At 34.9% G+C, this 24,241-nt stretch overlaps 1 protein-coding gene across 5 annotated transcripts in view; it reads right to left on the reverse strand.

Moving 5' to 3' along the window:
- The window catches only part of USP34 (ubiquitin specific peptidase 34), a 131,021-nt gene that overhangs the window by 44,464 nt on the left and 62,316 nt on the right, over positions 1 to 24,241 (reverse strand). For 4 of the 5 annotated variants that reach the window (XM_064146086.1, XM_064146088.1, XM_064146085.1 and 1 more), the window contains exons 19-42: positions 23,287 to 23,376; positions 22,384 to 22,479; positions 21,221 to 21,303; positions 19,784 to 19,938; positions 18,805 to 18,918; positions 17,763 to 17,862; positions 17,484 to 17,643; positions 17,002 to 17,128; positions 16,760 to 16,907; positions 13,575 to 13,675; positions 12,609 to 12,818; positions 11,881 to 12,006; positions 11,177 to 11,299; positions 10,979 to 11,062; positions 10,570 to 10,656; positions 8,798 to 8,998; positions 7,427 to 7,509; positions 6,322 to 6,362; positions 5,278 to 5,402; positions 4,073 to 4,225; positions 2,799 to 2,903; positions 2,199 to 2,254; positions 1,982 to 2,102; positions 451 to 634 (exon numbers count right to left, since the gene is read on the reverse strand). In XM_064146086.1, the coding sequence (XP_064002156.1) occupies positions 451 to 634; positions 1,982 to 2,102; positions 2,199 to 2,254; positions 2,799 to 2,903; positions 4,073 to 4,225; positions 5,278 to 5,402; positions 6,322 to 6,362; positions 7,427 to 7,509; positions 8,798 to 8,998; positions 10,570 to 10,656; positions 10,979 to 11,062; positions 11,177 to 11,299; positions 11,881 to 12,006; positions 12,609 to 12,818; positions 13,575 to 13,675; positions 16,760 to 16,907; positions 17,002 to 17,128; positions 17,484 to 17,643; positions 17,763 to 17,862; positions 18,805 to 18,918; positions 19,784 to 19,938; positions 21,221 to 21,303; positions 22,384 to 22,479; positions 23,287 to 23,376 (2,873 nt within the window). The remainder of the gene's footprint in view (positions 1 to 450; positions 635 to 1,981; positions 2,103 to 2,198; positions 2,255 to 2,798; positions 2,904 to 4,072; positions 4,226 to 5,277; positions 5,403 to 6,321; positions 6,363 to 7,426; positions 7,510 to 8,797; positions 8,999 to 10,569; positions 10,657 to 10,978; positions 11,063 to 11,176; positions 11,300 to 11,880; positions 12,007 to 12,608; positions 12,819 to 13,574; positions 13,676 to 16,759; positions 16,908 to 17,001; positions 17,129 to 17,483; positions 17,644 to 17,762; positions 17,863 to 18,804; positions 18,919 to 19,783; positions 19,939 to 21,220; positions 21,304 to 22,383; positions 22,480 to 23,286; positions 23,377 to 24,241) is intronic. The other variant, XM_064146087.1, reaches the window with a different exon arrangement.

Raw genomic sequence — 24,241 nt, forward strand, 5'->3', positions numbered from 1 at the left:
GAGGAAAAGATGCTTACTCTGTGACACTACCATGATGGTGGTTGAGTAGAGCTGCAAAGCGGAATTTTAGGAGCAATGTTAGTGGCAACAATGTCTCACTTATTACGAAGTAAACTACTCAGTGTAAGTCTAAAAATAGTCTGTGTCACCTTTGTATTTCCCTGTTTATACCTAAGCGTTCTTAACAGATCATTATGTCTAGGAATTCAATAAATAAGAACACTTCTGATCCATTTTAGGAGAAATCAGAAACTCAGTGACTGCAGTCTGGTTCACAGTAGTGGCTACCCATTCCCACCATAAATATACTGTCTTCAGGAGTCTGTACATATGCTCCTATTTTCTCACTAAACTTTATAAATCTGAAACTTCAAAATAAAATCAAAATGAATGGAACATAAAAGGATAAGTTTTCCACAAAATACTCAAAAGCTCCATAAAGGATCTTACACTGCATATGTTGTGCCATAACCCAGTTGTGGAGTAGCCTGTAGTTTTCCACAGACCCCTTGACCATTTCCACCAGTAAGTCATAAGCAGCAGCCCTCGAAGAATGTGACTTGCATTTCGGCTGTTGTCTGTCTTTCAAACTTGGCAGCAAAAACAGAAGATTGAAGATGTCTCTCAGAAACTCCTGTAAAACAGTTCCATCAGCATATTCAGCAGTCTGAACACACTCTTGAAAGACAACAGTCATGTATTAGCAATCTTGTAGAAACTTCAACAGATATTCTGACTTCTGTCAAGAACTCTCTGGCTTGTATACAAATGCTGAAATACAAATTTTAACAAGGTACTTTATACTACATGAAGTTCACTGTAACTATACTACAGACTAAAGAGGAACATGTCCACCGATAAAGAATGACAAATTATGGTTGATTCATTATCAATAATTTGACAAACCACATATGTTTTTGGTAACATTAAGATTACACTGTCCTAGTTAAAAGACAGTGCATAGTCACAGAACCACAGGAAACATCCAGTTAGAAGAGACCTCAACGATCATCCAGTCCAACCCTCAACACTAAATTATGTCCTTAAGCACTGGGCCCAGATGCTGCTTAAACACCTCCAGGGATGGTGGCTCCACCAACTGCCCTGGGCAGACCATTCCGATGTTTGAGAAGCCTTTCAGTGACAAAATACTTCCTAATATCCAGCCTCCTAATATCCACTCTGCATACTTAGAATACACTTATTCCTTGAGAATGACATAATAGTGGTCTTTTGAAATGCTGTCAGCAGCATAACCCTATGTCAGGTAGTGCACAATGTAGACAATCTTAAAACTTTTAGAGGGTAAGGCCACCTTCAAGGACATTTTATGGTAACAGAGTAAGAAAAAAAAGATATATGGAACATAACTGGATACAGAGGACTGTTTTCCTGGTGAAACCTCACTAAAGACCCAATTGGAAGCTCAGCATATGCCTAAAAATCAGCTTTTACACTGTATCTTGCATCATGATTTTTTTTTTTAACACAATGTGGCTTCAAAACACAAAATGGAATTTTTTTAGCAGCTTCCTCTGCCTAGTCACTCTCTCATCTTACACGCACAGGTGAAAAATAATATTCTTGTAACAAGCTGTCAACTACTGTGTAGATGTAGAGCTTTAAAAAAACAGTTCTAGATCATCACAATCATTCTAGGATATGGTCAAGAAGAAGCAGCTGTTAATGATGTTTAAATCAGCTAATGATGAAGATTATTAATAAACAAAACATTTAGGATATAGGAACTCTATCCTGAAATTAAATATCATTAGAAAGGGAAGGGGGTGTATGTACAACTTCTTTATAGAAAAATGATAAGCGTATTTTTATCCATCATCCTAAGACTAGAAATAAGACACACACTCATATATTGAGCCCTGCAATCAAAATGGTGGAAAACGGTGAAATGAAGGAAGTATGCTAACAAAAGATGACACTATTTTGATCTTTTCACAGTCTTTCAGAGTCCTTTTCTTACCTGGCCTTCACGAGAAAATTTAAAGGGTGGTTTGTGCTTAATAACACTTGTTGCAAGACGAAGCAGTCCTGTAAGTCCATCATCTTCTATATTACCATCCTGATGGTCAAGGATTTCTCTGCTACATATACATATAAAAAAGAAATGTCAAAACTCTGTTTTGCTAACAGTAAGTATAATGCAACTTAGAAGTGAAATTTCTGTTAGCAAATCTTACCTCCGAATGCAGTCAGCAAGATGTCTTGCTAGTGCATCTAAATCAAGCAGTGTTGTCTGATTAAAAACAAAGAAAATGGAAAATAAGTGAAAAATAATTATGTGCTTCATGAATTACAATCTATAAGCCTGGTGTGAAACCACGGTTATGCTTCTGGATGAAATTTTGTTACTGCACACAGAAAACCAGGGACAATTAAAGGTCATGTTTCAAACATGTCTGCAACAGTATTTTAATAGAAAAAAATGTCCAGAGTCAGGAGGGGACAAAATCTGGAGAAACTCAGATTAAGGCTTTATCTTACAGATAAAGCCTATCTCACAGATAACTACAGTATTCCTAACGTCTGTTATCTTCACTTAAGTTCACCCTCTTTCCATATCATACCCATTCTCCCATTCAGTATCTGAAGCTTCCTTTGGCCAAGAACTACTAAATACACATCTGAGACTAAGGGAAGCTGGGAGGTTGGAAAGATCCAAGAGCTATTCACAGAAGTTCACCACACCTTAAGTAAAAATGTGTCACTGAAGTAAACCAAGGTCCGAACACTGAAATTTAGAAAAGGCAACATTCCTGTGAATGTAAAACAAAACCAACCTGACTTGCATCTTTGACATGTATGTTATCAATCAGTTTGCATAGCAGCCAAAAATATTCCTTACAACCTGGTCGCAGAACGGTTTCTTCTTCATAATCCTCTACCTGTGAAAACAAATTGCTTTTATTCTGAAGTACATCAGAAAAACCTGTGTATTAAAAAAACACAGTAAACATAGGAACTCTAACAAGCATATTAATTTCTTGAAGTCCCTATTTCAGATAAGTCAAGTTTAAGAAGAATGTATTTTACAATGGTAAGAGTGTTACATTCTATTTTTCTTCTGTAACATGTATTAAATTTCATGAAAGACTGAGAGAATTATTTGCCAGACCCTTAAAAAACAAATTTCTTTGCTTAGTAGAACTGTAGGGATAATAATACTCCAAAAGAGAAACAGCATCAATTGACTGGAGAAGAGTAATATTCAGCCACTCAAGAGAAGGTACCCATATACGAGTAAAACAATGTACTAATTTATTTATGGACTTACATTTAAAAGTGAAATTGAGCATGTATTAAAACCACAACTACTTATTTTCTAATAGCATGTTACGTGGACACTAAATTTCCAGAAAAAGAGCAGTTCCTAAATATTATTCTGCATTTTCCAAAGCAATGGCAAGCTCTAAATTAATGTCAAGCTTTAACACATTTTGTGAAGTTTTGGGACGCATCTAAATATAAGTATTAATATCTCAGTGTACTCAGAACAGTATGCAAGGTAAGCACAAAATTAACCAGGTTGGAAAAGACCTCTAGGATCATCGAGTCCAATCTATCACCTAACCCTTCTAATTAACTAAAGCATAGCACTAAGTGCCTCATCCAGCCTCCTTTTAAACACCTCCAGGGATCAGGGATGGTGACTCCATCACCTCCCCAGCTGGCCCATTCCAATGGGCAATCACTCGTTCTGTGAAGAATTTCTTCCCAATGTCCTGCCTAAACCTGCCCTGGTGCAGTTTGAGACTGGGTGCCTGGGAGAAGAGACCAACCCCCACCTGGCTACAACCTCCCCTCAGGTAGTTGCAGAGAGCACTAACGTCCCCCCTGAGCCTCCTCTTCTGTAGGCTAAACAACCTCAGCTCCCTCAGCCGCTCCTTGTAGGGCTTGTGCTCCACCCCCCTCACCGGCCTTGTTGACCTTCTCTAGGCATGTTCAAGCACCTCAAGATCTCTCAAACTGGACACAATGATAACATGCTTTTGATATTACAAATGTAAGTTTAAATACATCTTTGATAAAGCCTTTCAATTTCTTAAATTCTTACCCGGATTGGCTTCAGAGCTTGAGCATCAGGGAGAAATTTTAATAACGTGGATGCAGCCAGTAACAGAAAGGATCGATTTATTGAGTCTCCACCGTCCAGACCAGAGAGAGATAACTTATATAAACCATTGCAAGACTCGTGGCGAACAGCAGTCTTTATGAAACAGAAAAGAATTACAGATATTGTTTAGAAGGTATTTTTCCTTCTTTTGACTTTCTCTCATATGTAGCATATGTTCCTCTCATAGCATCTGTCAAGTTATCAAAGTCAAACACATCTTTCCAAAATCATGCAGTTACAAATAACATATATTTAATTACAGAAAAAATACAAAACAATACCATTCTAATGTAAAGTCTGATTTGTCTGTGCCACGTGTCTCTTGAGTTACATATTTTCTAGACCACATTTTACAGCCATTTACTACAATAAAACACCTCCCATCTGGACAAATTAGAGAAAAGTATGTGATGCTGGAATTTCCACCTACTTCTTCCTAGCTATACAGTTAATTTGTTTCATTTCACTAGAAGAATTATGTTCTTCTTTCTTTTATTCTCGTCTTAAGAAAAATATTCACCATCTATCTCTAATCCAGTTTGGAAGTTTCAAGACTCTCTGGTTTTCCAGAGTCTTTAAATGGAGTCAGCATGTAAGCTTTTTCTGTACTTGAGTAATAAAACAAGAGGTAAAAATTGTCACAAAATATCCAAATTGCACCTTTAAGCAGTCACTAGTAAATTAAAAAAAAATATTCACATCTTTATGCAATTTTCAAGTTCATTTTACATCAGGAAAATTTACTTAAAGCTAGGCAAAGATCCAGCAGCAACATACATTTTATATCAACTCTCATTCACTTGATTTTGTGACAGAAAGTTCAACTGAAAACAGAAGATGGTAGAAGTATGTTTAGACTAATCCACAGCAGAAGGCACATCCTAAGAATTCGGCAAATTACAATGAACAAATTACATTCAAACAGATGCTAAGAGCAAAGACAAGAGTTCATAAACTGGTTTGCAGAGGACCAATAAAGGGGCCACTTTATGTAGCATTTGAAATAAAACTGATTTACTCTTTAAAAGAGATTGCAAGTAACTGAGTCAGATCCTGCCTACTTTAAGCATGAAACGTGTTTTGAACATAATGGTACCTTTTGAACCAAAGTTAATCTTGTTCCATATTATGCTCCTCTAACATACCTCTGGAATAAGAAGGGTAAGTTTCTTTAGCCAGTCTTGCAAATGATCACTGTCAGCCAGACTGGACTTCACCAAGGAACAGCAGTGAGCCCAGCTCACCAGGAGCCACATTGAATAATGAGTGACTGAAAGAAATTGAGATGAAAGTAAATCATGCTCTAACAGAATATGCTTTCCACATTGAAGAGTTGCATTTTTCTAGCACGTATGATGTATGATTCAGTCACAATAAAGTACAGACTAAACACTTCCTACAAATAAGATACAATCTAAACTCAGAATTTTACCAATATGCTTACTACATATTGACCTGATGACAATTAAATTACATTACTCTAAGTATTACCAGTCTGGGACACAGATCTTTCCTTCATCTCTACTTCCTAAGCAGTGAGCCAGTACTCTGCTAAAACGTTGTATGATGTCTTAACATGAACATTTTCCTGGACTAACCAGTGTATCTGCTCATTTCTTAACAACTATAAATAAGATTAGAAGCAAACAGGTGGGGTTCATAGCATTTACTGAGAATTTGAGTTCATAGATGTTAACTGCAAAAGACAAAAAAGTGGAAAAACTGAAAGCCACACATAAACCTAGGAGGACATCATACCTATATTCATGCACACTTGTGCTGTACTTCTGACAATTACTATGATACAGACTTAATCTGACAAGAGGTCATTCAGTCCTTTTGTAAAAGACCTCAACAAAAGGGATAGATGCAGGATCTCGAAGGAATTCTGGGCCCAGAACGATTTCTGCAAATCAGAATAAAGGCCGCTACTGGTGACTATTATGGTATTACATATACTGCTCTTCTGGAGATGAAGACATAGGTATAGTACATTTCAAATAATATAAAACAATTTCCAGAGAAGCAACGTTTCTTTATTCCCACCTGCACTGTAACAGCCCTCACACTACCAAGAAACACATTTTTCTATCACTGTATGGTGGAATAAATTGAAAATGTTACTTGTTATCCTCACTATTTTTTTAGTACTATTAATTCATGATCAACAGCTATTTTGCAGCACTAACCTTCATGTCTTGATCTGTGATCAGACTGAGCTTTCAATACCCTGAACAGGAAGAAGATAAAGTCAATTGAACTTTATCACAGACTGCAGTAGTACATACAAGCAAAACCAGAGTTACTCTCAAATATCCTCTAAGGAAACTAAAATTGTAACCTTATGAAGGCTCACTTTTTGCAGTATTCAAAATTAGCAATAGTAATAAAACAATGAAAATCTGCAAGTCACCTTCTTAAAGATTTATTGACTACACAGTCGAGAAAAATTCCCCAAATCAATTTTACCTCAAAAGAAAAAGGTTTCTTTGTTTACTTACATTTCTATAAATTTCAATAAAAGGTTATGAAACCAAAACCATACTGCATAAATTTAGTTATTCCTGCAACTCAGCTAGAGGGTAAAGTTAGGCATGCTTGCAGATCTGACTGGAAATGCTCTGAACATCCTCAACAATCTCTTTAAAATATAGTAAAACACGTTGTCCATAACTTGGAATATTCCCAGAAATTCTATGACACCAAATGTAGCAAAATTCCTGACCTCCCCCACCAATAGTCCAATTGAATGATGAAGTCTTACACAGAATTGCTTTTCTCAGGACAAAAAAGCAAAAAAGGACAAAAATCTAACAACCTGTTTCTGGAGAAAAAATTCTGCTTTCTGTACATGCACTCACTACACGCTAAGGACAATTTCAGCACTAGTAAGCACTAATGTAATATAGGATTGGAAAAACAAGTCAAAGCCAGCAGATGATTAAGCAACCTGCAAGTGAACTCATTCTAATTTCTCCTTTACACTGCCTTGAAATTGAGAATATATGGAAAAAACAAAATAGTTTTGGCATAAGAATTTATGAGAGCGTACTATAGTATAATTTACTGCTCTCTTAACACTCTCTGACTGCTCTCTTCTCTCTCACTCCTGTAAGGATAGGTAGGATAAGTCCCAGAAGAGGTGACTAAGAAAAGCAAGTCTAATACCTATAGACTTAAATTTCTGATATGGGTGTTAAGTGGGACTACAACTGAAAGAGTTATTTATATAAAGCAGTGATGAAATTGTGCACACTTGATTAGCTTTATTACAAAAATAAAAAGATATTGTACCTAGGTGCCAAGTTGTCATATGTATAAGCAACTGACATAAGTCGCTGAATCAAACTGGTTCCCTGGACAAGTACAAGAAACACCTTTAAAAATTGAAGTCAAAAGAAAAAAAAACAAAAACAAAAAAAACAGTTAATATAACAACAAGCTTTTTGATCTGTTATTAAATTATACACACTGTGTGAATCTAAAACAAACCCACCTGTGTAGAGGGAAGAAGAGCAAATCATAGCATCTTCTTAGTTAAAACGTGTATTGTTTTTTATTGAAGTGGATGTAAAATCCTGTGTTTCATTGGCTAAGTCTAGATGCTAAAATGTCATTCTATTTCTCTAAGAAAGACAGTTGAACTAAACAGAGTAATTAATCACTTATTCAATCCTTTCCATAAAAAACACAGTTTGGATTTTTAAAGTATGGACTATTTACTTGCTTTAAAAAAAAAATCTTAGGCTTGAGGATGAGGTTGGACATCTTGCCTGTCACTGTGATGAACACATTTTATTGACAATACAATCACTTTAATTATTCATCTTTAGAGAACTTGATAGACTACATGGAATTTTCAAATCAAAGTCTGAAGAAAAATCTTTTTAAATATTAAGATAGCAAATCCATTGCCATCAAAATGTTCAGCAACTGACAATTAAAAATTTAAAAACAGTTCTAAAAACTGAAAGCAGCACTTGCACACAGTCAATGTTAAAAAAAAAAATACATTTGATCACTTCCCTGTATCACAGTAGCTTTGGCAACTTTTGCCCAAAATACCTAATACCTGGAGAATACTGACAAATAGGAAGTTTGGCTTCAGCTCAGTGCAGATAGACACTTTCTGGTAATCACAGCTGGTCCTTGCCTAAGAGTAGTCAGTTTACAGTGAACACATTTCTGATGCCAAAATATTACATCTGCTCAGTCTATGTTAGGAAATAAGAGTGCAGGTATCTGGTAGGAAGGTTACTACACACTCACTCAGATATCCTTAACAGAGTAAATTATTTTAATGTTTACTGAAGGAATATAAATTTGATTTAATGAAAATGGGGACAGCCTGTACAACAGGTTGTCACTTTTTTTTAAAGGAGCAATCCAATTGGAACAGGATCTAACAAATAGGGGTAAAGCACCAGAATTCTGACTTTTCAACTCACATGCTCACCTATCCCCCCAACACTGTTTTGGTTATAGCTTTTAAAACTGCCAGGTTTAAAGCAATTAAAATATGTTTTAGATGAAAATAACATGTAGGAGACAGATCAATATTAGTAATTTTCCCACTACATTAATTTATTACTAAAACAAAGGCTTCATGCAATAAACGAGTCATTTTTCTAAAGGTCACAAAACGGACACACTGTTATCTCTTACCTCTGTTAAACGAGGTATATGAAGGCCCTTCACATGGTCACTTGCAGTCTTCCTTGATTTGCCTGGCCAAGTCCTTTTTCTGTGACTCTCTGCTACACCAGACCAGGCAAAGACATCATGGTAAGCCAAATCCAGATCTGAAGGATCAACCGCAAACTGGCATATCAGCTTCAGCAAACAAGCAAGACAGTCAAGCTGCCACTGTGAGAAGGAAACATTTTTTTTCAGGGAATTGTTTTACATATAATTCTGTGCTACTACAGAATTTGAAATAAGAAGCATAAGTAAGGTTTAAACCTCTAGAACTAACTGGCAAAAGCTCATCAGAGCAGACACTGAAGAGAAAGGGCATTAAAAATCCCTTTATTCCTTATAATGAAACTATTTTCATGATCCCGTCCTATGAACAGCGCATTCAAGCTGTTCTATTATTCAGAGCATGAAATAACACAGAGGAAACAGTACAGCACATAAGCTCAACAGTTAAAAGATTTTTCTGCATAGTACTCAACTATATCACAGGATACAAAGCATGGCATATAAAAGTATTTTCAAGTTGACTCCATTTAACTACGCACAGAAAATGAAACCTAGTTTAAAAACGCGAGTTTGTATTGTAACATCTCATTAGATGAAAACTATCAATCCATTAAGTAACTCTTTAGATCAGTTTCCATGGCCCTCACCAGTGGCTATGAGTACACACAGCATCTGCTCCGCTCCAGCAGCTGAAAGTGGGTTATGAGAGCAAAATTAAGAGCCATGTCATAGCAAGACGTGAAGGAGGTAGCTGTCCAGCATCTGTACACACCTAAGTCAGCACTTTCTACTAACTAATCTGTTACTACTTTCAGTGCTGTGCATATTTTCTGGGCAGAGCAATACAGGCAATCATACAAACTTTTATTTACATGCTAAATACAGAGAATAACTATTTCGTTCTAATATTTAATAATTTTAGAACAAATACATCCAAAGCAGTTTACAACTATTGAATTTTTAATAAAAAGGGTATCTGCTATCTTTTTGTATGTCAGTAACTGTCATTTTTAGACATGCATAATGCTTGTTCATTTACATCTTTTTATATGCATATGACTCAGACCTTGAGATATTTGAATTTTTTAATAAAAAGGCACTGAATTGAAAACAAGAGAAAAATTAAAGCTAATTTTAAAACATTTTCATCACAATATAGATTTAGCTCAAACTAATAACAGGACAGTGATGAAAAAGACAATTTATATGAGAATGAATAATCATAAAGTTTATTATTGAAAAGTGTCTTTATTAACACCATAGCCACCATACCACCTTTGTCTCAATGCTAACAATGGGAAATAGCATTTTTTGTCCCCTCTTCTTGCTTGGTAAATATTGTCTTTTTTTGAAGGAGAGGGATATGCAGTAGTGTTACTAATGCAGCTGCAGTCACTGCTAAAGATGGAACTCATTTTTATTTCTCTAAGATGCTCCCACGACCTACAAAAATCTACAAAGCAGGACTTCTATGACTGGAGCAAAAAGTAAATAAAAAAACCCAGAATACAGAGGATGGGTTCAAAATATAAAAAGCAAAAATGCAAATGTTTCTGGGAAGAAACAAATTCTTCCAGTAATATAAAACACTCATGAAAAAGTTGCTATTGCATAGACATTGGTTGTTTTAATTAAAGAATTAATTTCACTTACTACAGGAAACTAATTGTAACAATGCAAGTCTTCATAAATGACAGCTGTGTTATTCTAGAAAAGGGTGAATGAAAACCTACCACAGTCCAGGATTCCTGCTCTTTAGGCTCTAAGATTCCAGAATTGAAAATTTCTAGTAATTGTTGGAGCCCTCCAGCAGCAACAAACTGTAAACATATTATGGAACCAATGTGAGAAAAAGCAAACACAGAAACATCACTGGTATCAGTTAGATACCAGGCTAAGTGTTGCAAATAAATAATTAAAAAAACCCCTAACAACTACTAAGCTAGGTATTTTTTTGGGGGGAGGGAGTAACATTTGTACACAACTAGGACAAATTTACAGGCCTGATAACATAAGAAACACTTTTAAATATAATACCCAAATTTAAGATCAAAATCTCTTAGTATTTTAAATGAGTTTTCATTTCCTATCTTTTCTGAAAAACTGTATTAGGTACCACAGAATACTGTAGGAAAATCAAACCTTGCAGCTCCATGTGTTTTTACTATTTTCTATTTGATCTTCACTCGAATCATCTGAGTCTGGGTAAAGATCACTATAACTTCCCTGAAAATAAATGACAACAATTAATTGTAAAAATGGTTAAAGAATTAAAATAACTCATCAATATGTACTTTGGTTCAGAGAGAACAACAGACTCTGTGCATGAAACTGTATTACCGTAGATTCACGTCTTATTCGCCTGTTAGGCTTTCCCAAAGCTTCAATAATTTCCAGGGCATACAAAAGTTTATGGGCACTTTTTATTCGCAGAAGATCCTTCCAGCTAAAGCCATCATTACCCTTAAAATATAAAAAAGGCAGAAATTGATTAACACAATCATATGTACTGCAGATCTAACTGTAAGCTAAGGTACACACAATTTTAAAAATACAGGAGGCCAAAGGTTATACTCTAAACTGTTAACTTCCACTCAAATTTTGATGCTGTAAAGAATCATAATATTTAAAAACTGTTTAATTGTAAATTCTACAACTTCAGAAGAGGCAAAATACTCATTTACAAGGCAAGAAAATAAGTAGGCAACTATCATTGTTTTGAACTCACAGAAGAGAGTACAAAAGCATTAGTGTCACATCAGTTATAATATTAAAGCAATTCTGCTGATGAAAAAATTGATGTTTCAATTCAAGACAAAAGATTCTGAGTAGTGACTAAAAAATATAATAAAAAACAAACTTTGGGAACTGAGGTGACATTTCTGTTTAGTTTAATTTCATAAGAATTATTCAGTTTATTAGGTTTACTTGTGTTTCAGCATATTTAACACTATTGTCATTCCTGTTTGGGGAAAATTCAGCTAAAACATCAGACACTAAAACATCCACATATAACAAATGTAAAACAAGAACTCTTTGTTCACCTGCTCATCTGAAATATTCTGGAATGCCTGCAACATATTAGGGCACGTGGGCAGAAGCATTAACAGTTCCCACACACGTCTGGATAAGTTTTCTGCGTGGAGATGAAGTTCTTCACACCTTGCACTCTGACAAATCAGAGAACAACCACTCTTATTGTGAACTTTGTTGTGAAAATAAGATTTCTAATTTAAATAACTCTTAATTAAGAAGTTGATCTGATGTACATCTGACGTAAATCTATAAATAGGACATAATAGTTGAAGTCCCACTGAACCTGCATGAAATTGTTACATTATCTTTACAGTTCATCACATATTTTTAAATACTTGAGTGAAATTAACACTTTATAACCTACTGCTTCAAATATACTAGTAATTATTTAATTTCCCACAAGCTAATGATGCCATAAGACATAAAGCTTGAGTTTTTGCAATAAAACCTTTACAAACCTTTCTTCAAGCCAATTTCCATTATTAGTCACTACATGTACTTAAATAATCAATGTACTTTCTTAAGAATTATTCCTTTATAGCTTTTACTATATTTAGAACATTTGAAAAACTGTAACAATGTTAAGAAATCAGAAAAAAACCTCATTGTAATGATTATATTTTAAGTGAAATATGAGTATACAGACATATCTCTATCTATGTATCAATTGGATAGAGTACACAAGAAACAGACTAGACTCAAATGTAATTATTCTAATAATATTAATCTACACTACCTCACTATCTTCCATAGCTACTTCTCCAGAAGGAGGCTTAAAAGAGGCAAGCATCTCTAACAAATCAAAAAGAGTGGTGAGATGAGGTTCTTGAAGGAGTAAAAGCATTGGAATGTTGTCCTTCTGAGGAGGAGGTAGGCATGATGCTGGAAGCTGAACACCTTCACCTTTACGTTCTCTCCTTGGTGCACCCAGAGATACAAAGACCATCTAGAAACAGAGAAAGAGAGAGAAAATTCTTAAAATGTTCTTCAGTACAAGGGTGGTGAGACTCTGCAACAAGTTGCTCAGAGTTGTTGTGAATGCTCCCTCCTCAGAGTTGTTCAAGGCCAGGCTGGATGAGGCCTTGAGCAACCAAGTCTAGTTGATAGGCATCCTTGCCCATGGCAGGGAGGCTGGAGTAGACAACCTCTAAAGTCGCTTCCAGCCTAAGCCATTCTATGGTTCTATGTCTATGATAAACCATGGACTGTTTTCAAAAGGATTATAATGAAGAACTTAAAGATACACTGATATCTTTGTTGTTAAATCTTTACTGAGCAGTATTTTGAGCAACTGCTATAATTAAAGCTTGGGTTTGCTTTTCCTTAAGGACTTACGGTGCAACTGCATAAGCTGTTTTTTTTTCAAGTACAGTCCTGTTTCCTCATCCTTGATCCCTTACTTTGCCATTCAGGCGGGGGAGATCCTAGGTCTAACTTCTCAGTACATTAATGAAATGCACAAAAACACATCTAGTAGTACAAGCTGAATTAGGCTTTAAAAATTACTAAAGGCTGAGAGCAGCAAGGACTGACAGCATTGGTTTGAACTTACAGAAGGCACATGCTAAATAGTCTGAAACACCTAGTTTCAGAAAACTATTGAAAACAAACCTTCTACCACTAATACATGTATCAGATGCACAAGACAAACGCAACATTAATTCACCATTTTCAGTGACTGCTATTTATATGCTGGTAATACCTGCATATCCTTAAAACCTAGTTCATGAAGCGTTTTTTCATCATAGTCAGTTGTTAGTTCATGTCCAGATGAAATCATTCTCACAGGTCCCATAAGGCCACCTAGGATAAAACATATTTGAGTAAATTTCATTCTCTCCCTAATGAAAGTGCTAAGATGTTTTTTTACAGCACACCCTTTGGTCGCACTTATAATGAGGCAAAAACTTAATGAGGTTTCCTCAAAAAAATGGTTATTATGTTTAACTAAATTTACTTGCACGTAGTCAGAAAATTTCTGGGATGTTCTTGGAAAAAAATGAATAGACAGCAACCCTCCAAGGACATCTGTCAGTTAACAATAAATCCATGAGGTTTTTATAAAGAGTTGTGAATAATCCTACATATCTATTATTGTTTCAAATCTCTTCAGCTGGCTGCTTTGAAATGTATCAAGGCAGTTAGGAAAAATAATGTCAAACAGGTAAAAACAGGCTAACACATCACCCACAAAAATGAAACAGAAATCTACCATCCTCTGCACTTCAGCAAAGTAGCAACAAAGTTTGAGAAAAAGAAGAGAGTAAACAATCTGAGTGAGAAGCAAATGCAATCTGACATTTCTCTGAGCAGATTTCAAATGATCAAGAGATGTTACAAAAGATATTTGGGCCTCAAAATAATTGTGTAGCAAATGCCTGGTAAATGGAAAAATATAAATTGTTTATTGTACCGAAGGAGAGTTAAGAGGAACATTTAATGTGAACTGCATCTACTACTTACAGATATATTCTCAAAGTTTTGGGTAGTGCACATTCTTGGATATTTGCTTGACAGAAGCATGATGATAAAAACATCAGAAAAGTATTTGCAACTACAAAATGCATTAGGTTTAGCCTGTTCAAGACTTGCAGCTTTGCTTTTGGAAATAATAGTTATCTCACTTCTGTAACAATCTGGGAGTGAACTGGCCACGTATGCAGTGGCAAAAGGGCAGGCTCAAGCACTGCTCAAGGAGATTGACAGCATAAAAACGTGACAGTCACAGGCAACAAAAGATGAAACAAATAAAAAGAAGTTTTAAAAATGTGCAAGTCTAGAATTCCAAGAGTGAGAAAATGATATATAAATTATTTTATCTCCTTCTGTTTAATGAAATTGAAAGCTCATCAGAGAAAGCAACTAAAAACTGATGAAGCACAATGAGATTTAGCTTTATCAGGAAAAGGCAAGAATAAAACGTGCTTTGACATCATGAGCCATTAATTTTTACTTGGGATTTGACAAATTACTCAGGTTTCTACCTCAGCTGATGAAATAATCATCATTTCAGTAGATTAACTAATACAAGTATATTAAAATAGACATAGTAAAAGGTCAGAGTGCACTTGTACCTTGCAGCACATATCTCCTGTGATGCAGAATGATCCATGGTTTCTAAGTGTGAACAATCATTACACTGAACCATAAACTGTTATTAGAAAGTCCTTTTGTTATACAAAACAGTCCTCAGAGTACAGATGAGTAAACCCACAGGTTTTAACCACAAGTCTCAGTTTCAGTCCTAACTTCTCAAAATCAGCAGTTGAAAAGCAAAACTGTGCACAGTGGCACATAGAGAACAATGCAGACAGACTTCTTCAGGGGTTTGGTTAGTAAGAGATTCAGCCTTTTACAGTATTTCATGCATCTATTAGCTGACACATATATCAATCTAAAGATAAAGCACTGAAGAGTCATTAATACAACTTTAAACCCAGCAAAGGACATTGGGCTTTATGAATTGATAGATTAAAAATTATATGGTTCTCCAGTTTTCCATAGATGTGGTATGTTAATATTTAGTGTAATAAGCACATGAAAAATAATGCAACATCCACGAGAAGTGCACAAAATTACAGGTATCAGCACAATCACTCTACAAAAGAAAAGCCATTGTACATATATAACACGAGCAAACTGAAGCAGCTGTATCACTGCAATTCTGAATTCTCTAAATCAAGCATTTTTAAAATCCCAGCTAAAACAATGATAAAAATTTCTGCTATGTGGCTATACTTGGTGGAAAATAACATAAGGGCTTTACCAAAAGACTTCTGATGAGTGAATGGAAAAGGACTTTATGAAGAAGATAAATAGGTTGTCTAAAATTCAGTCTGCTTTATTGAGAGCATGTCTCATTAAAAGAAAGCAAGATTCATGTTTACACTTTTACTAATGGTCTGCAGTGTTGGAAGAAGATGCTCATGGACAAAACTTGTTCAGATAATATGCATTACATACTAACTCTTGTTCATAACAAGAAGGAAAGAATGACACTGAGGAGAATTCAGAAAACAGTAATGTTCTGAACAGCAATAAAATCAATGAGACTGCTACAATATATAGCATCACCATGATACAGAAAACAGATCTTTCCTAAAAGATCAAGTAGAATTTTTCATTCACTCAAAAGAACATAACAGAAAGGGAACAGAGCAAGAGGATGAATATCCATCATGCCATAAGCAAGCAAATACCATCTGAGGAGCAATGTGATACCCCCAATGAAGAGCATCAAAATACAATGAATGACCATTTTTGATACAGAATCAGCGCAGTTAAAAAGCAGTTGCAGGACTAAGGAAAATCTTATACCTGACTGGAATATATATATATATGGAGTATCAATAATGGATTTGAGTTATGAATTCCAATTCTGAATCAATGGCATGACCAAAAAGGTGTACATTTCAGAAAAACTTCTGTCTAATGGAATCTTCAAGTTACAAAAAAATCAAATTAATTTATTAAAACAATCATAAGAAGAAGATGTGGGGGAGAGTCTGTTGGGACATGGCACTTGGCAAGATCTAAGGACCTTTGTCAGATTTACATTTTCTTTGCAATTTCAAATAAATGGTAGTGCTCAAGTAACAAAGCTTTTAATGGAAGGTGATGCTAACTATAGCTACAGCTAGAATAAACAGACAAAACTTGTTCAAATAATATGCATTACATACTTACTCTTGCTCATAACAAGAAAGCAAGTAAGCAAAACACTGAGGTAGGTGTTTTAAAATAAATGCTAATGCTCGCTTATGTTTTTTTTTTAATTTTTAAAATGTTTTTTTTTTTTAAATAAATGCTAATGCTAACCATTTTCAAAGCTGTAAATTGATGAAACCTTATAGGGTGAAATACACAATTTTAAGCAGTAGAGCTTACCAGGGAAATCCCCTTTACGGCTGCTTTGACCAAACTCCTGAAGCTGTGCTTGTTGATTTATCTGCTCCTTCTGCAAATTTTCGTACCAGTGGGTGACTTCAGCCCGTAGATCAGCCACCTGATCACTAGGATACATTTCTATAGTCATCTGAAATAAACCACATTTTATTTTTCCAAGTGTACAGTGGACTTACCGAAACCTAACCATGTAGGATGTACTTGTAAAAGGGCTTTTAACTTACCTTGTCAGGAAGACCAGCTGGTTGACATACAATTCGTAGCGGCAGTGACTGTTTGTCACTCAGGGCTTTTAAGTGACTGCTGATACCAGTGCCTTCAATCTGCCACTGTCTCAGATGATATGCAAACCTTAAGCAGCAGGTAAAAGTATCAAAAAAGTATTTTTGTAAAAATGTATTTAACACAAACATTTAACAAACAATGATTGGAAAGACAAAGCTTGTACTGTGCTCAAACTAAGAGGCAATTTTTCATATTTACACTACTTTTTCCACACATCTTTATACGAGGATAAGGCGTAACTCCTGTAACTGTTTAAGCCTTATGTATTACCCTTTCCAAATTATCCACTACTGTCCATCCTTCCTTTACACAAAGATAAACACCTCAGCTATTACTTGACTTAATAACTCATAACTCATTAATCATTGTAAGTGGAATGGGAATAAATTCTGAATCCAAGTATATCAATAGAGGTATTTACCTTCTCCTAAAAGCCTCCAGATGTGTCTTCAGCATTAAGAGTCCCCTTTCAATAACGGTTAGACTTGAATGAGAGTCTTGCTCGAGGTTACTAGAAGCTATCATCAGACTCTCCATGCACTTGCTAATAAACTCCTGTTCTTTTTCAAGACCAGTTTTACCTGTAATATCAGTTAAACCATTTAAGCACAAGTTTGAGACTATTTTAATACTAAGAATAAAAAGAACATGACACTAGATATCCCTCACAGTATTTTAAACAGAAAACAAAAATTCATACCATTGATGTAATAGGAGTTGATGTACTGGATAGCTGCTCGACTGACATCACCAGATTGTGCTCTTAAAGCAATACCCCAAAACTGGTCCATGCCACACAACTGTTTTGACAAATGGAAAAGAAACACAGAAAGAAAACATTTCCTCATCATTTTACTAAAAATGATAATTTTTGGATCTGAGAGATTTCATTTGCCTCCTGACAAAATTACTAAAGGTATTGGGTTTTCCTCTGTTTGGTTTCTCACCACTGCATGCATGAATTGCCATAAAGCTCTAACTTTCACAGAAGTATTTTCATATTTTGAAGCATGAGGAGAAGTAGTTAAAATTCAAATGATTGAGTTTTCCTTTTTGACAAACAGGAACACTTTTAAATGAAGTCTTAAAACCACAATTATTAGTGGTATTCACATCAATAATAGAAATTCTAATTAAAACCTGCCTCAAATCAGTTCACAGAAAAATATCCTACATATTTTATTTCTAAGACAGTTTTCTCTGTATAAAAAGCTACAGAAGAAAAACTTTTGAAGCACATCATATGTAAACTGAGAACTTTCGTTCTACAGAACGAAATATGCTTAATAGAATGCCATCTGATTCTTCAAATTTCTATAAGTAAATGTTACAAAGCCACTATTTAAACACCATAGTGAATATAGTTCAGTTATGCTAAGAACATAATAAACTGCACAAACATGCAGGCATCAGACATCACTTTCTTTGTGGTTTCCTATCTATCTCTAGATACAAAAGCCACACATGCACAAAGTCACAAGAAAAGGGTCAGGATCACTGGCCTCTTTTACTGCCATTTCACTGCACTGTAATTGAAAATTTTGAGTCCTGAGCTTCCAGGGCTTTCTTCAAAGCAGAAATCTTTACAGATTCCCATCTCTATGGGCTGTAGAATTACTACCTTGAACCATTAAGTATTTCAGTCATTAAGTTCTCAAGATATATATTGTTGCGATAAGTAATTTAATTTTCCCCTTTTTGCTCAGAAAAAACAAAAAGGTGAGCACAAAATCAAGGCTTACCTCAGAGTTTGAACCACCATCATATGCACTAGTAGCCAATCGAGCCAAATTACACAAATGCTGGAAGAGGTTTAGGCCAGTCATACTAATAGTTTCAGGTTTTAGTTGTGGCATCTAAATAAAATAAATGCATTTTAGCATGGAAAAAACCCCAAACAGTGGTAGAATGAACAGCAATTACAATGTATTTATTTCATTAGAACAGATAAACCTCATTGTTACTACAAATCAGATCTGAAAGCAGATCAATTAAAACATATTCTTACAAAAGATCTTACTCTCTGAATTTTACATACAATACCAAAAAAAAAATCAACTACAATTGGCTTAAACCTTTTTCTCTAACACTGATTTGGACTGCTAACAGTGCAGAAGGAACAAAAAGTATTATTGTAACATTAGCTGCCTATAAACAGCTTGACAATTTGTTAGGGTATATGAAATGTCCATTCAAAAACTCGGACAATTACAAAACTAGACAAAAATCTGTGTAGTTTCAAAAAAACTCCTTCACTAATTACTGCCCAATGCATCCTTTTTGTAATGTCATCTGGTGAAGTGGATGGGACCCCTTGCAAAAAGTTCGACTGATGCATGTTCTTATTTTTAGTGGATGGATACTATTTATATGCCACTCCCAAAAAGAAGATAAGTCATTTTTTCAGCCAGGTACTCTATACATCATAGAAGAAAGGGTAGTTCTCAGTGGCTTTTTTTTTCAAGCTGTAAAGTGCTGCACAGCTTCAGATACGCTACACCCAGGGCAGTTGCAAAGCAACATTCTAATACTTTTGTGAAAGAAACAACCAACTCTGTTTCCCTCTTCCCTCCAAGCAAAGAAAAATTACTGCATGACAAGTGGGGCCCTCACAGTCTACTGAAGACGTATCTTTCACAGAAACAATTGGTTAAATAGTGCTTATATGAAGACAAATATTTTTATTAGAATTAGTAAGGCTGGAATTAACTCTCTACGTACCTTTTCTAAAAAAAGATGCTTGTAAGTCTCCATACCCATAGCATGTTGATCTTTGCTTCGAACTTGATTTAAAAACCAATGTAGTGCATCGTCATAACATTCAGAATCTTCTACTAAGCAGTGCCACAATATGTCCACTTGTTCTAAACTCAACCCTAAAATTAGGGAAGTCTTTTTAAATGCTCCTCTTTAACACTGAATATACACACTGATATTCTATAAGAATACATACAGAAAAATCGGTACAGTTTTTGTTAAGTGAAGAAGTTTTCAAAAAGAGTGAAAGAAAAATGCACCACCTGCCCATCAGGAATCACAGACTTTTCCTCTCTTAGAGTGGGCAATCATTTACAGTTGTTGGTGATTAGTGCTGGCAGTTTCCAATATACCAATGAGTAGAGTAGGACTGGCATGGTATCTTGTATCAAATGGCAGGTTGTTACTCATGCTGCACAACCTAGAGTCCAGCTTTGAGCTGGGTACTGACACTGGCTGAAAACGGCACCTCCGTAACTACTGTATTGTTAATCCTTTCAAGAAATGTGTGGGTTTGTTTTCTTTGCTGGCATGTACACTTGTCACCCCAACAAATTTCTTTAAGAAAGAACTGTGGCTGTCCTAACAGCAAATGCAGTTTTAAGTTTTTTTTTTCTCTTGGCTACAGATATTCTCGTACTCTAGTGACCACAGGGACAAGCCAAGCACTGTATCCCAAATGTGAATAATTATAATGAGATTACCCAAATGACTCCTCCCTTCAGTCACTTTAATAATTACTTCAATACAATCAACTGAAGGTCTGTACAGAGTTGATGATGAAAGAACACTGAAGGCTATTAGTTTACAAGGGCTTAAGAAGAGAGCAGCCATTACAATTTATGGAAAGACACCAAAAAACAGGTAGTAAAAACACAGAAAATAATGTTTCATTTCAAATTCCAGCAGGTACATCAAAATTTTCCATTTTTAACGTTTAGAGTGAAAACATTTCAGCGTCTGCACAGATCAACTACTACATAGTAAACCAATTTTGGACAATATTAAAGTATAATGTATTATTCCTTTTTGGAATCACAACTTATAATGCACTCCAACAAAAGATCTCTGGTAACAATATGGACATGAATCTAACTCCACAAATACCATATCTATTACCCTCATTTCTACAATTACAACAATTCTAATATTTAGAATAACTGAAGCACAGAAAACAAACATTTGTTATCACAGAACTGCAACAGAATCAAAATGCCAATGCTGGCTCTGTGCTTTCATTTAAAAAAAAATCCTCCTTCTTTTGAAACAGTACCAGAGTTTAAAACTGTTTAAAACTGTCTCTGTTTCATGTATTATATTTATTAAGGTAACATTTATTATTAAGAATGATGTCAGCCTTACTGTGAGATGCCTCTCTGATAAAGTACCTCAAATACTTACTGAAATGGTCTGGTGATCCTAGAGTTGAAAATACACATGTCAGGAATTGAAGACGAACCTGAACTTCTGCACTGTGGCTGTATCTAAATTTGTATAAAACCAGAGGTTTATTTAATTGTTTACTGGCTTAACTTTTTTCCCACTCATACATGTCTCTCAAAAGAACAAGTAATTTTTTCTTCTAAATTTAATTCTGAATTTCTAGTTCAATATAACATCCATACTCCATTTGTGCAGTATCACAGAACCACAGCAAATTAGTGGAAGGGCATGCTAGCTGTTACTAGATTAGGTATTCTGTTGTTTTATGGGGGTAAGATGAGACTATGGGAGTTTTGGCATACAGTTGTCCAAACCAAGCACATCTTTTTGTCATTAGTACCTTGCAGAATCTGGCCTTCATATTTTCCCTGACTTGTAAAATGATGAGATTCCTACTCTGAATTTCCAATCTCAGATGATATGCAGTCTTTATAAAAATACTTTCATAACTTACATTAAAACATTAAATTTATAAGGTAGAGGATTACTGGTCGAACGAGCAGATCAACAGACTATTTTGCCTAAATTTAAAACAATTCATCCCGCTTTCAAACAGCTTTTGAAGTCCTTCTTTATTGGAGCAATGCCCAATGTAAACAAGTACAGTAAAGCAGAAATTTCACTCATTAATAGCACCACTTTTCAGTTATGGATACCCATATTTATACACTGACTTTGACAACTGGCAAAACATGAACAGTGTATTACTCCAGGATTAGGAAAACTAGAAATAGTGCCATTTGTGTATATACAACTTATTTTAATCATACAGATCAGAGTGCAGATCAATGTGTCAAATGGAACAAACCTACTACAAAGGTTAATAGCAGATTTTTAAAGTGATACATATAAATAGTTTAAGTATATGAAATCATCTGAAATTGATTTGGACATATAAAATATTTGTGCTTTATTTGTAAAAAAAATGTCAATGCAATGACTAAGAAAAATGAAATGAGTTTTGTGACAAGTTACTTTAAATGCTATTGTCTTCACAGACCATTATCTCCTTAAGTATTTAATGTCTCTATTAGAAATATTTACTTATAAGAACATATCAAAAGCACCAGAAAAGCAGGAAAGAAATGTTTAAAATCCTAAAATTGCAGTTGCATACTTACAATGCATGTTTATGTCGTCCTTCCCTGACTGCCTGAATGTAGTGTACCAAATTATCAAAGAAAAGTTTCATCATATTAAGTTCCTTTTCTGCCCACCTGTGTCAATTTAAAGGGCAGAAATATTATGATTTGCTTAAAAAACATCAGAAAAGATACATAAATTACAAAGTCATTACAGAAAAACTGCATATGCAAAACTCCAAAGTAAACATTCCATCTCTCATCAACCACAAATTCAGGAATATTTTTCCAGTATAGCACTCTCCTCTTCTCCATCACCATTTTTAGGCACAGGACCAATGGAGAATAGTCATTTTTGAGACTACGAGAACTTTTCTGAAAGGCCCTACTTCAGAAAAGTTCTAGGCCGAAACTCAAAAATGGGCATGTATTTAAATGCCGTATCAAAAAGGCCAAGAAAAATTGCTGATAATCACAGTAGTCTTTCTCAGACGTTTCAGTAGTACATTCTCTACAGTTAGACCAGCTAGTTAATATAGTCTGTTCTGGAAAGGAAGGCCATACGATCTGTCTTCATATTTCAAAGGTTTTCTTATAAACTAAATGTTTTATTACTGAGAAGTATTTGATACACAATCAGAACAGCGACAGAACATCAAATTATGACAACTACTTGATGTCTAGTACTCGTTACAAGTTCTTTAGAATTTAAAGAGGTGGCGATTAAAAAACCACAACTTAGTCTTCAGCTTAGATGGAAAAGTAATGCATATAACGAAGAAATCTTAGTGTGATTGATAAGTTTACACATCTAGGACACACACAGACGAACTATAACCTTAGGTCATTATTAATATGGACCACTCTGAAGAAGCAAGCTTTGCAGCAGACCACTGTATGTCATCACTTCTGTTTGTCTCTTGTAGAGAAGGGGCTACTTACATTGTTATCCAATGTGTATCATAACTGCTCCCAAATTGTTGAAACGTACCAAAGAGCTTTGGAAGAAGACGAAGTGAAACTACTACTGATCTAAAGGAGAGAGAAATGATGACAATATATGATTGTTACAAGATTAAAATAATCAATTTTAAAAACACTTCAAGAAGCTTTGGTTCAGTAAGCAAATAAACTAACAAAGCATTGGAATTATCTCTGTCAAGTTCGCCATTACGTCAGACAGCTAGTTCTCTGAACGTGAACTACACATACCTCAAATCCTTTACATGCAATACCTTAGACATACAACTCTTGGACAAGTATAAAAACAAACTAGTATGTATATGAAAAGATAATTTTTTTCAGCTTCATAATATTTATCTTTAGAAATTTCAGCAAAAGTAGTGTTTTTTTTCTACAAACAAATGACATAGCAGTTGTTGCATCAGCAAAATAAATCCCACTTTTTCTAGTCTTCACACTGCACAGTGTCATAGATCCAGCTTATATTAAAACAAGTTATCTAAGGTCAAGTTACTATGCCTGTCTGCAGCTACTTCTTCACAGAAATTAGACCCAACAATAGACTTGGTCGAAAAGAATTTGCCTGCTCCTCAGCCGCTTGCATGTAGAAAACAAAATATTCAATTCACCATGCTTACGCTAAGATACCTGACCTTGTGCTCAACTGGCTAAGAACTGGACCTAAATTTATCAGATAGTAGGAAGGCAGTAACCTCTAGTTTAAGGGAGAACAGACAAATGCAACAAGATGGGAGAAATTAAGAACACTGACAGATAAAAAAGTGGAACATCAAATACATCTGTAACACCTTGAGAAATATTTTTATCCTTCTATTTTGTTCTGGTTTAATTTATCTTCCTGTAAAATTAAACAACTGTTACAGTTAAGTTGTATTTCCTATATGTTGCAAAAACAGACAAAAGTAGAAACAGA

Source organism: Pogoniulus pusillus, chromosome 7 (genome assembly GCF_015220805.1).
Source record: "Pogoniulus pusillus isolate bPogPus1 chromosome 7, bPogPus1.pri, whole genome shotgun sequence".
In the NCBI taxonomy this organism is placed as follows: Eukaryota; Metazoa; Chordata; class Aves; order Piciformes; family Lybiidae; genus Pogoniulus; species Pogoniulus pusillus.